Consider the following 12650-nt stretch of genomic DNA (forward strand, 5'->3'; position numbering starts at 1 on the left):
AACTTTGAGAATCACTTTTATTTTAGTCAAAATATTAGAGACTCATTTGACATACAAACCAAACATTGGGTATCAAAAATGTGCATTGATTCAGTTAAAACTAGGGATGCAAACAAATCGAACCGCTTGAGAGCTGATTGCAAGCGGGTCGAGTCTGAGCTCGACTTGAGTTCGAACTCAAGTTCAAAAATATTAAATTCGTTAGCTCGCGAGTCGGATCGAACTCGATTATATATCTTTTTATTTTTTATTTTAATAGTAAAATTACATATATATCCCTAATATTTTATTATTTGTTAAAAAAATTATTATTTTATTTATTTTTAAAAATATAAATAAATCATTTTTTATTTTTTAAGCTCGAACTTGATATTTTGAACTTGTCGAATTCGAATTCGAGTTTTGTAAAATTATGTTGAAACTCGGCTCGATTAAAATCGAAACTCGATTCGGTTCAACTCCTCTGCATCCCCACTTGAAACATAAGGGCAGTGATTCCAGAGTACAACTAAAGGGGTTCTCAGAATTGACCCGTAAAAGTGAAGCACTTTTGGTAAATTTAAAATTCCACCACCAAAATTGTGATCATATCCATGATTCCATTCTGCAATCATAGAGAGCCCCCCTTGACCTGCTTCGGTAACAAAATGCAGAACGAATACACAGTATTTCTTGGGACGGATCAAATTGGGCCTTGCAAGTTTTTGGATCATGAATAGATATTTCCGCCCCCTCCCTAAGATTGTTAGCTTAATCAAACTATTTATACAGTGAATCCCTCTTTTTTTTTTTTTTTAAATTTACATAGTGGAACCTTGACATGTGAACCACATGGGAATAATATTTTGGCCGCATCTCTAACCACTTCACTCCAAGTTACATCATATCTTTAGTCAGAAACAAGATAGACAAAAAGAAAGAAAAAAGTGCAAAAGAGGTAAGAATGAGAATCACTTAAATAGAGAGTAAGAATATTGTTAATTTCATTTTTGGCCAAAGAATGTTTTATGCATCTATAAATGCAAGTACTAGTCTTAATAGAATGACTGTATTAGTTTCACTTTCTCTGTTGCAAAAGATTACGGCTGAAGGATGACGAAAACTTCAGGTTAGTCTGAAAATTGTATTTTTTTTCCCTGGTTCCCATATTTAATTGTACATATGTGCTCATTTACACTATTTAATTGACTTATTGTTAGTACAAAAGCCATGCTGTTATTCATTTCTTCCTTTTTTTTCCCAATTTCATTGGAATTGTAGGAAATAGCCAAAATGCAAAATCTTATAAGGCTCTCAATGATGATCCTTTTGCTCATAATTTTGAGCATTATATAGCAGCAGTTGTAATAGTCAATAAATGACTCTATATATATATATATATTTTCAAATAACCACTTCTAATATTCAAGTAATGAGTCCTATTCATAAGCTTGATCTATGATTTCACACGTGGTCATTGTAACATCAGCAAAGTCATATAATATAAGTGGCATCTTCAAATTACATTATCTAAATCCATTATAGTTTGACTTTCTCAACAATGTGTCATAGACCATTATAGGTAACACTTTATCATTCAAATTTCCCGAATTGGGTTTTGTGTGGTGGAGATTGAAGATGGAAGAAATCTTGAAAATGTGATAAGCCATGCAGATGAACAATGTTATCATGGTCTTTTACGTTGTAATATTTACAAGCATTGGTTTAGTGTATATATAGTGCCTTGTACAATAATACTAAACAATATTTTTAGACCCGAATCAGTGGATGAATCAAATGAGCTTTTAGTTTGCGGTCCAACCAGTTTAAGTCATTGAGTCAAATATACAGCTTTTTATTCATTTTAGAATTAGAAAATCTGAATAATACTATGAAAAATATTTTCTAGTAACTAACTGGCTCAACCATGCAAGCTTTATCAGTTTTGACCAATTTGGATGGTTTTTGATGGGTTATTTATTTTTCATTGTACTCTAATATAAATTTGGAGAAAGTTTTATGGCCGGTTTCCCTTTTCAACCGGTCGAACCAGCCAAATGGATACGGTCTGGCACTGGCAATTTATGACTCCCAATCCGTTACGCTTTGAAGCCTTGCTCCCTCCACAGGCTGGCGGGTGAGACCACAGACTGGGTCCTCGTAAATGGTTACATTTTGAGCCATCAATATTGCTACAAAGGCACCTTCACTATTAGTTTGATGTTGTGTCCAATGAGCAGTGGAAAGGACTATCAGTTAGGGTCCGTTTGGTTGGACTGAAAATATTTTCCATCGAAGTCATTTTCCTGGAAAATCACTTCCTTCCCCATAATTTTCCAGTGTTTGGTTATTAAGTGAAAATATTTTCCAAATTCCTTTTTTCATAATTTTCCGGTGTTTGGTTTGTCAATGAAAATATTTTTTGATATGTTGAAAATATGGAAAATGTTTTCCTGGAAAAGATTTTCCTTCCAAACAAACAGACCCTTAATCTCACAGCTCTTTCTGAATCAATTGGGAGAGCAAAAAATGGCAATAGAAACTTCAGTATTCTCCAGACCTGCTGTGTTTCTTGAATTCTCAATGTCCCAAATGTCCAAAATAAGGAAGAAATCTGATGGGATTTTAAGTTCATTAATCAGTTAAACAAGTTGAGGAGAAAAGCCTTTATGTCATGAAGGATTTAGAAGGAAATTGATTACTGGTTGTGTTGTTTTAGCTTTAATTTCCTGCTTGCTTTCTGAATCCCAAGTTGTGGTAGCTAGGTAAGCTTCTCAATTAACTACTTTTTTATATTCTAAGCTGGTTTTTTGTGTTTTGTGATTATTTTTCTAACTTCCAACACATAATCATACCTTCTTTCCAAGATTGGTAAATTTATAGTAGACCTTATTTTGGAGTGTTTTCTTTCTCTGATAAAGAATTAGGCATTTTGAATGGTGCAACACTGATTAATATATTGGACAGCTACATTCAACTTAGCTAATATTTTCTCAATCTTTGACTCATCAATTGGATGAAAAAACTTAATCATACATCTATTGTAAAATGACATAACATTGTGCATGGAAACCTGTTTCCCTTGAAAGATCATATTTTTTAGCCCTTCTAATACAGCCTCTAAAATACTACCTACATTGTTCTGTAATTTGACGGACTTGAAGCTACAGGGATAAACGTATGAACTTATGTGGATGAACTTATTTATTCTCCATGTTCTTTTGTAACTTTCAGTAATAATGTTTAATTTGAATTGTGCATCCTCTTTTTTATGTTTTGGATATTGGCATCCTTTAACGTGATGTATCTAAGCAGGAACTGATAGGATTAGTAGAGGTGCAATTGGAATTGTTCCTGAGGAGCTCACTGAGGATAACTATGAGGAATGGAAAAGATGCTTGAAATATTATTTGGTTGGTCATGGCCTTTGGGGTGTTGTTAGTGGAAAGGAGCAGGATCCTCTAAAAGAGAGTCAAGATAAGAAACAGGAACACGAGGAATGGCAGAAGAGGAATGCATTGGCCTTACATGCCATCCAACTTTCATGCGGAACACGAACATATGTTAAAGTCAAAGCAGCTCACAATTCTGCCCATGTTGCATGGAATCATTTGGCTGAAAAACTAAAGCCCCACAAACTACTCACAGCACATGACCTTGAAGATGAAAACAGCCATGGTGAAGATGAAGGTAACTCTCAATCATGTTGCTGATAAAATGTCTATGTTTGACATATAATTTAGAAGTTAACTGATGAGTTTTTCTCTCTTGGAAAAATTTAAGTGTTTTATGTGGTTCATTTGATGTCATGGGGCATTAGGAGCAAAAATTATTATTTAGCAATTTCAGATTTTTGTCTGATTTTGCTCTTGGTCCATTCCTTTTCTTTTCTTTTGCTCTTTGAGCAACCAATTCCTGACAGAGATTTTTGTGTACATTACTTCAAATAGAGCTCCAATTCATCTATTCAGGCTCTGTTGCACCAAATAATGATGGAGACTTGGGGGTTGGGAGTCCTAGCTAAATTGCCAAAAGAGGCCCTGGAGCATATCCTCCATAGCATGGACTCTGTCGTTGAATCATTGCTCAATATCCAATAACAATATTGTTGCAGTGCCTACTCTGAACCAAAGAGGGAAAATTATTCTCCAGCCTATGATAGTCATAAACTTGCTCCTAAAGAGTACATATTCCACGAATAGATTAGTAAAATGTCACCTTCATACCAAAAATTATTTCAAAGATTTTCTGATTTTGATCTTTACTTCCTCAATTTTTTATGCTCCTCATCAAAATTTCACGTGTGCCTTGTATGAGCTCATTATTATATGGGACCCTGTTAGAGATATTAAATGAAACAAATTCTAATGTTTACAGGACAGAAAGAGTACCTTCATTATGAGAAATTGTACAAAGCAATCGAGAAAGGTCATTTTCATCTCACAAAACATCTCCTTGATCAAGAGCAACACGCTGTTAAGGCAATAGTTTCATCACATAATGAAACTGCACTTCACATTGCCATTCTGGGTGGACACATAAGAATTGCAAAGGAGTTATTGCACAGAATGGCACGAGAAGACTTGGAAGTTGTTAATGAATATGGATCCACAGCTCTGACTCTTGCTGCAATCAGTGGTGAAACAAGGTTGGCAAAGGCAATAGTGGAAAAAAATGACAGGCTACTTATCAAGGCAAATGACCGTGACGACGGGCAGCTTCCTGTCATTGAGGCTGCTTTGTATGGTCAAAAGCATATTGTTAAGTATCTATACAGGGTAACACCAAAGGAGCATCTAAGTCCAGATAGGGGTGAAAATGGAGCTACATTGCTTAATTCGCTAATTACAGCAGAAGTATATGGTTAGATTATAGATATAACAGGCAACATACCAATCTGCAACACACACTTCTTCATTATATGTGCCTCTAACTCCTGCTTTTTAATCGTTACAGATGTTGCTTCAATGCTGCTTCGACAGTATCCAAAACTTGGCGTCACCCCTGATCATAATGGTGACTACACTCTCAGGTTACTGGCTCTCAAGCCATCTGCATTTCCTAGTGGAACCAAACTTTCTTTCTGGAAAAATTGGATCTATTCATGTGAGTGTCCTTTTTCCAGTTCTACTTTACTTTGATAACTGACTTGTATGTAATGAAGCAAAATATTCTACTCTCCAATTCAATAATAAGCCAAACAGTCTAAGAGCAATGGCCATTCTACATTTTGTGGATTTTTATGATGTTTCAGTTATCATGTCAGTATGCAATGTGGATTGTTTTTTTCAGTCCAAGTTGTCGGGCAAGATAAAATCTTCCACCAACAAGAATATTAAATAGCCGTGATCAGTAAATGTGTACTAGTGTTAGGGAATGCTACTCATACCATCTATTTATGCCCCAGGTGTAATGGTACATTCTCCATCGGGGAGTCCAACAGATTCTCATGAAGATGAGGTAACAAAAACTCAAAGAGCAAGCATGACTGAAGGCCACAACATTGACATTCATGATCCTAGTGATGATGAGATGACTAAGACAGGGAATCAAGGCCTTACTAGCTCTGGTATGTAAAATACCAAGTTTCTTTTCCAAAATTCCTTCTGTTGCACATTAAAGACTTCTAATTTTTTGTGGTGGGATCTCTCCTAACTTTTTCTCTCAATTTTTTAGCAGTAGCTTGATGACAAAGTGTAATGCATTGTATTTTAATAGGTAAATAATCTGATATGTGGTGGACTATCTAGGATTGGGAGAAACCAGAGGAAAGTTCAAAAATTAAGAGGATTCAGCCCCACATTTTGGAACTTTTTGTAGTAAAGATAGAACATTGTTTCCTTTCAACGATGAGTAATGAGGAACTTTTCAATTCATGTGTGCATTAACTATAAATGGTAAAATAATAAACTCAGCTGCTTCCATTTGAAGTAACTAAAATGAAATGGCGCTTGAACCATTGGTCACCAGGTAGTGGGGCATTTGTCATCAGGTAATATCAAGGGGTTGAATATAGCTTGCTAACAGTGTCTATCACAAGAGTTCTTAAGAACGTAATCTAGCTGGCATTGCTGCATTGGCATATGCTGAAGAATCTTAACCTATCTAGCTCCAAGAATAATTCACGACTACTCCACCATGAAAGAGGGGGTCAATTGACCTCCTGACTTGCATACAGCTTTCCAAATCATTCACTACTGCTAATCTTAAAGGCAAGATAGTCAAATCTTGTTAGTATGCAAAGGACCCCAACATCAGGTTTTCTTAGGGGATTGAAACTCAAGCCTATGTTCTGTTAGACAAGAATGGATTGGTTAGGTCACCAACCTTTGCTCCTCCTGAGGCAAGTTGGACTCCTAAGTGTAAAGATAGCTTCTGAGAAGATCACCTACATAGGGATCCATGTAGATAGTGCAACAAGAGATGTAAACAACAAGGCAAAACATGTATAGGGATGGTAATGTTCATCTTCAGGTCTTACCAAGTTCTGTGGACTTGCATCTGCACCACTCAAGATTCAACTCATGGAATCTTTATTAATTTTGCTCAGGCAATTGTACTGACAACCACTTAAAATCATCTCCAATCTACAGAGTTATCTAAATTCAGATATGTAGGATTATGTTAATTTACCATATATCAGAATGTGAGGTGCTTTCTCGTTTGTCTTAGTTACCTCAGCTTGTCTATAGGAAGAAGTGGATCTCTCTTCCATTTTTGACAACTTATACCACTGTATCTAGTTGGTTACTGCCTCCTATCCTTACCATCTTGTTCTGAGCTTTACATCCTTTGTATATTCCACTAGATATTATTCATATCATCTAATTCACAAGATTGTCCATCTAATTCTGTTCTTTTTAGTTTCAGTGTCAAGTGGTATTGTATTTTAAACCCCACTTTTTCTGCTCTGCTTAGCTTGCATGCATGCTTTAAGCAGGCACGCAAGTTTTCTATGCCTACTATTATTTACTCGAGTACACCATTCATTTAGATATCGTTATTCAGTTGTGCAACTAATACGCTGCTACAGTTCTTTTTTATTCCGTTGATCTATATCAGTAATTGGTTCCGTCTCATTTTATTCATCCTGTGCATATTTTTCTTGCAGTACTGAGGATTTTGCGTGGACTTGGTTGGCTCATATTAAGATGCCTCGGTTTGTTTCACGAACTAACATTTTTTACTCAGGCAAACTATGATAATTTTCTAATGTTTTCTGTTGATTTCAGTCCCAGATATAAAGCAAATACATGACAGGAAATTGATTCATAAAGAAGCCATTCAACTGCTAACCTGCATATTTAAGGAAATCCGGACATTGAGCAAGAAAGAACTTGAAAAGATGGACATTGATAAAATTTTGTATGATGCGATTGAGCATGGAATCATTGAGTTCGTTGATGAAATTTTCAAAATTACGCCAGAAATCATATATAAAAAAGACAAAAGGGGCAGAACACTTTTTTCACATGCAATTGTGCTTCGCCAAGAGAAAATTTATAGCCTTATATACGCCTTGGGAACAAGAAAGAGCATACTGGCACGTAGGCATGATTATTTCCAAAACAATTTCTTACATCTAGCAGCCAAGCTGTCTCCAGAGTCTCAACTTGACAGGGTTTCTGGAGCAGCTCTTCAAATGCAAAGGGAACTACAATGGTTTCAGGTTGCAATTTAATTTGTGGTCAATATCCTATTTTATCTTAGTCTGCCATGTTTTTGTGGTCGTTTGCTTTTGTTTTGATGTCTTATGGCATATGGATATAAAAGCTGGAACAATTCTTTATCTAATCGTACTGTCCTAGTGAGGCTTTGTCCCTGACATTATATATTCTGTAGGAGGTTGAGAGTATTGTACAACCAAAGATGAAAGAAGAGAAGAATGGTAGTAATAAAACACCTTCCGCCCTCTTTTCTGATGAGCATAAGGTTTTGGCCAAGGAAGGAGAGAGATGGATGAAAAATACAGCAGGATCAAGTATGATTGTGGGAACTCTCATTTCTGCAGTCATGTTTACAACTGCCTTCACAGTTCCAGGCGGTAATCATAGTACAACAGGGCTCCCTGTCATGCTAGAAACTCAACCAAAGGCATTCTTGTTTTTTATGGCATCAAATGCACTGTCGATGTTCACTTCTTCAACATCGATTCTGATGTTCTTGGGGATTCTCACTGCACGTTATGCAGAAGAAAATTTTCTCAAGTCCTTACCCACAAAGTTAATATTTGGAATCACATGCTTGTTCATCTCGATAGTCACCATGATGGCGTCATTTGGTACTGCTCTCTATCTGATGCTGATCAAACAAGTAGCTTGGATTGCCTATCCAATCATTGTTTTCTCTGTTATTCCAATAGCTCTTTACTCATTGCTGCAATTCCCTCTTCTGGTTGAGATGATCAGTCGCACATACGGATATGGCATCTTTGACAAACCTAGAAAGAAACTCTTCAGTTTTCATACCTGAGTTACTGCCAGCATCTCTTCATTCTGTTTTATCATGACATTCTGTATTCTGCTTGCGATGGATTGCTTTTCGATATTGTTTTACAAATAATCCTTATCTGTGATGTTTTGAGTAGATTTCACAGGTAACATTTATTTGTTTTGACTCATTTGTGTTGTCTCCAGCTGGTGCTGGAATTCTACGAACTCCTTTGATTCTGAGGATTCCTTAAGCTATCAATAAAAGCATACCTATGGATTGTTTTACCTAAAGCTGATACTTTCATTTGCTCTACCAAGTTCTGTTATCCGATTTATAGTATTATCAATGCAGCTAACATGAATGTCTTAGTATTATTGCTGGTTGTTCTGTGAGGATAAACCATAAAAGCTAAATCAGATCCAAAGTTGTACAAAAATGAAAAGGCTTTTTTTTTTTTTCTCATATGAAGATTTGGCTTGAAGATTGTCCGTAGGTCTCTCAGCATCTGCTTTATCACTCTTATCCTTGAGAAACCTAATGAATAGATGTCTTCAAAGTGTTTTAACTCAAATTAGTAATCTATTTATTTGCTTAATGAACACAAAATAAAAAGGGAAAATTCTTTAGCTAAATAACTTTTACACAGTTATGAGTTATGTTAAGGTTATCCTTTCCTAAATTCTCTACACTCTATTGAGAGGCCAGCTAAAGGAGGCAGGAACCTACAATTCTATACCCTGCTAGTTTTAATTCATGTTAAAACAGTTTAAAGAATTGCAGATTTTGAAAAAGAGTACAAGATCATGTTAGTTATGGTTTTCCTTATGAACTGCCAGCTGATTTTCAAACAAATCTGTGTTATCCAACTTTGCTACACTGCCCAATTCCTTGGAGGAAAAGCTCAAGTTTATTAGTGGTTCATATAAATATGTTCTTCTCAATTATGTTCTCAGTAAACAGCAGAAGGCTCAACAGATGAACTTAACTTCTTCATTCTTTGTAGCTAATTGAATACAGACTCATTGTTTTTGTAAAACTTTTCTTCCATCTTAGCAGTAATGTGTGTTAAGTTGCAAAGCAGACTTTTGAAGTTCATGGACTAAACTCTTTTGGTTGGCCATGAATTTCTACCAAGTATTTAGTTCGTGAATCTTATATCTGTCTTGGTTCTTGGTATTCCTAATTAAGATCAGGTGCAAAATCCAAACCCTTTAATTTAAAAAGTCATTAATGTACTTGAAGTTTGAAATTACTATGGAAATGCATGAATTTAACTCTTCTTCTTCTCCTTTTCTTGGCAAATTAAAAGGACATCCACTGAGTCTCACTAGAACATATATAATGCTGGCATGATTTAGGTAAGCCCTTTTTAGGTTATGGCAATTTTGGCCTCCAACAATTTAATAGAAAATAAATAAAAGTGCTGGCTAATTTTATGGTCATGCAGTTAGAATGGCAACTGTATTTGGCCTATATTGCTGAATTTAGTTGCACTTGCACGGATGATTTTTAGGTGAAGAACATGTTTTATGTTTCTGGATAGATACTTTCTAGACCTTTTTCTTACTACTTCTTTTTTCGACTTAAAAAATTAATAAGTAAAACGTCTTATCAATCGAGTTACACTTCATTGGTAAGTCTGTGTTCGTTTATCATTATTTGATCTACTAATATCTATACAATTCCTACCATTTTTCTTCGCTACTAAGTTTTTGTCGGGTAAAAATTTTAAAATGGAGGTAACAATTTTATCGATAATAATATATGCAATATAAAAGAAAATAGAATTCTCCATGTGAAAACACTCCTTGAGAAAAACACCTTTCTTCACTACACATGTTTTTGTTACTTGCTATTAAACTGAAAGCTGATGAATTTGAATACCAATATTTTTTTAATACATCTCTTCGAGATTTAACGCAATTTAGTTGTGAATGAAACCAAAAATAAAACAGAACAAAATATAATAGTTTAAGTGTTAAACTTTCAGTCATGTATTAATCTTAGAAAGCAAGCAAGGTTTCTTTTTCTTTTCTTTTCTTTTTTTTTTCCTTTATGGGAAATACAAGCTGGTTTTAATTGATTGATCCGAAAACCTTACGTCCCAATTTTAATTCATGCGAATTCGAAACCAAAAAAATTAGATTTTTAGCAAAACATTTACCATAATGGTGATAAAATAAAGGAGTTATAATATTTGATTTGAAACTCTAATGTTTGCATCATTTTACCAATACATGACAGCCTACAAAGGAAGCAAGGTTCGTCTTTCTCAAGAAATTTTTACGAGAAAAGCAGAACAAATATTTGTGAACTTGCATTTGGAAAATAAATGTTTGATCTGAAAGTTTACTATTTTGCAACCACATATATTTATACTTTAAAATGGAAAAGTTTATTGTTCCTTTTTAAGATAGAAATCACAACATGCAAATACATGGCAAGAACATTTTCCAAAGAAAACAACACCTAATGCTAGTTTCTTTAATGATAATAATGTGCTAAAAAGTTAGTTAACGACTTGAATGAACATCTAATATTTGATACAATGAATGTGCACCTAATAACATTAAATGCAAAACACGTTTTTCTTTTATTTTTATCCAAACGATTGTTTTCATTGTTTAGTTACATTCCAAATAATCCTTGTTATGTTTATGTTATGGCATAGAATAAAAAATTTAGTGCAATTAAATATGATGCTCTAATCGTATTTTTAAATGGCAATTCTTTATCTCTATATTAGGTTTCTAAATTGTTTAATTTAATGGTGAGTAATTGTTGTTGCTACAACTAAGCCTTCTTTCCAATTGCTTATAATCAGCTAATTACATTTCAAGTTAAAACTTATTCTTAGGTATTCTTGTTTGGTTTTTAACCTTTGCGTCAGCTTATTTTTAAGTATATATATAAATGATGATCCAGCATCCTTGAAATGCTTGTAATAATTGCTCAATTTCTTCAAACTTTTAATCTAAAGCATGCTTCAGTTATTGTAATTTCTTAATCAATTTAAAAAAAAAAAAAAAAAAAAGGAAGGAAAACGGAAAACAAGCCCTTAGAAATTGACCCTAAAATACATCCACGAATCACTTCACCAGATAATATTCCTAGTATGAAGTGCTACTCGATTACAAAGTTCTTAATAGGGGTGCAATCAAGTCAAGCCGCTTGCAAGTAGCTTGTCGCGAGCGGCTTGGTCAAAAGCTTGGCGAGCTCGAGCTCGAGCTCGAGCTACTCGTTACATTCAAAGAGTCGAGTTCGAGCTCCAAAAATAAATACTCGAGAGCTCGACGAGTTTAATCGAGTTTTCATATTATATTATATTATATATATATTATATTCATATTATATTATATTATATATTTTGAGAAAATTTATAGATTTAGTTCAAAACTCGAGCTTGAGCTCGAGTAGATCGGGTTTGATATTTAGTCGAGCTCAAACAAGTAGAGCTCGAGTCCAAATTTATTTACTCGTTCGAGCTCGAGCTCAAGTTCGAATAGCACTGATTGTGATTGAATTCAAGCTCGAGTATGGTGCTACTCGAGTTCGACTCGACTTGATAACACCCTAATTCTTAAAAGAATGAGAAATTTTTTTTAGCTATTATGTACATTTGCGTACATTAAATAGTCTAAAAAGTACAGGTATAGGAGCTATTTTTCGAAACAACATGTTGACTAAGAATGAGAAGTAGACATATAATACTAATGCATATGTATGTAAATTTGCCTTATCATTATATCAGGGTTAATTACTCTTTTTTTTTTTTTTTTATCCTTTCCACCTCCAATTGCCAGGATTAGAATCCTAAAATTGGTAACCGAGAAGACTCTAGGAGCCTTTTCCTAACCACTGGATCGATCCCAGTGGTAATAAAAAGTAATTATTTAAATACTACTAAATGTGTATTAAACAAATAATCATAACACTGATTATGTGTAAGCACACACAATCTAGACATGGAAACTAGCGTGACAAGTAATTATTTATATCAGCATTAGTTGGATGTTTCACTTTAGCATCACTGATTGGCTTGTATCCCACCCATGATAGAAACGATTTACTGCATATTAAGTACCTGCCTCTCATTATATTGGTCCCTTCACAATTTACATCTTCCTTTCCCTAATTGTTCTTGAATTATATTTATACCAAACTGAATTATATTTGATGATTAGAATATCAAATGTATAAATTGTTCTATCTACGCATATTTCATTTGAAAAAAGGTA

The 12650-nt window shown here is 34.4% G+C and overlaps 1 protein-coding gene across 1 annotated transcript; it reads left to right on the forward strand.

Moving 5' to 3' along the window:
- The first annotated feature begins 1061 nt into the window (after nucleotides 1-1061).
- Nucleotides 1062-8702, forward strand: LOC113776935. The gene is made up of 8 exons (XM_027321988.1): nucleotides 1062-1108; nucleotides 3295-3669; nucleotides 4357-4842; nucleotides 4936-5085; nucleotides 5387-5548; nucleotides 7091-7138; nucleotides 7212-7648; nucleotides 7822-8702. Exons 1-8 carry the CDS (start codon nucleotides 1093-1095, stop codon nucleotides 8449-8451), a joined length of 2304 nt encoding a protein of 767 aa, XP_027177789.1. The 5' UTR covers nucleotides 1062-1092; the 3' UTR covers nucleotides 8452-8702.
- The last annotated feature ends 3948 nt before the right edge of the window (nucleotides 8703-12650 follow it).

The sequence above is a fragment of the Coffea eugenioides genome, chromosome 7 (assembly GCF_003713205.1).
Source record: "Coffea eugenioides isolate CCC68of chromosome 7, Ceug_1.0, whole genome shotgun sequence".
Taxonomy (NCBI): Eukaryota; Viridiplantae; Streptophyta; class Magnoliopsida; order Gentianales; family Rubiaceae; genus Coffea; species Coffea eugenioides.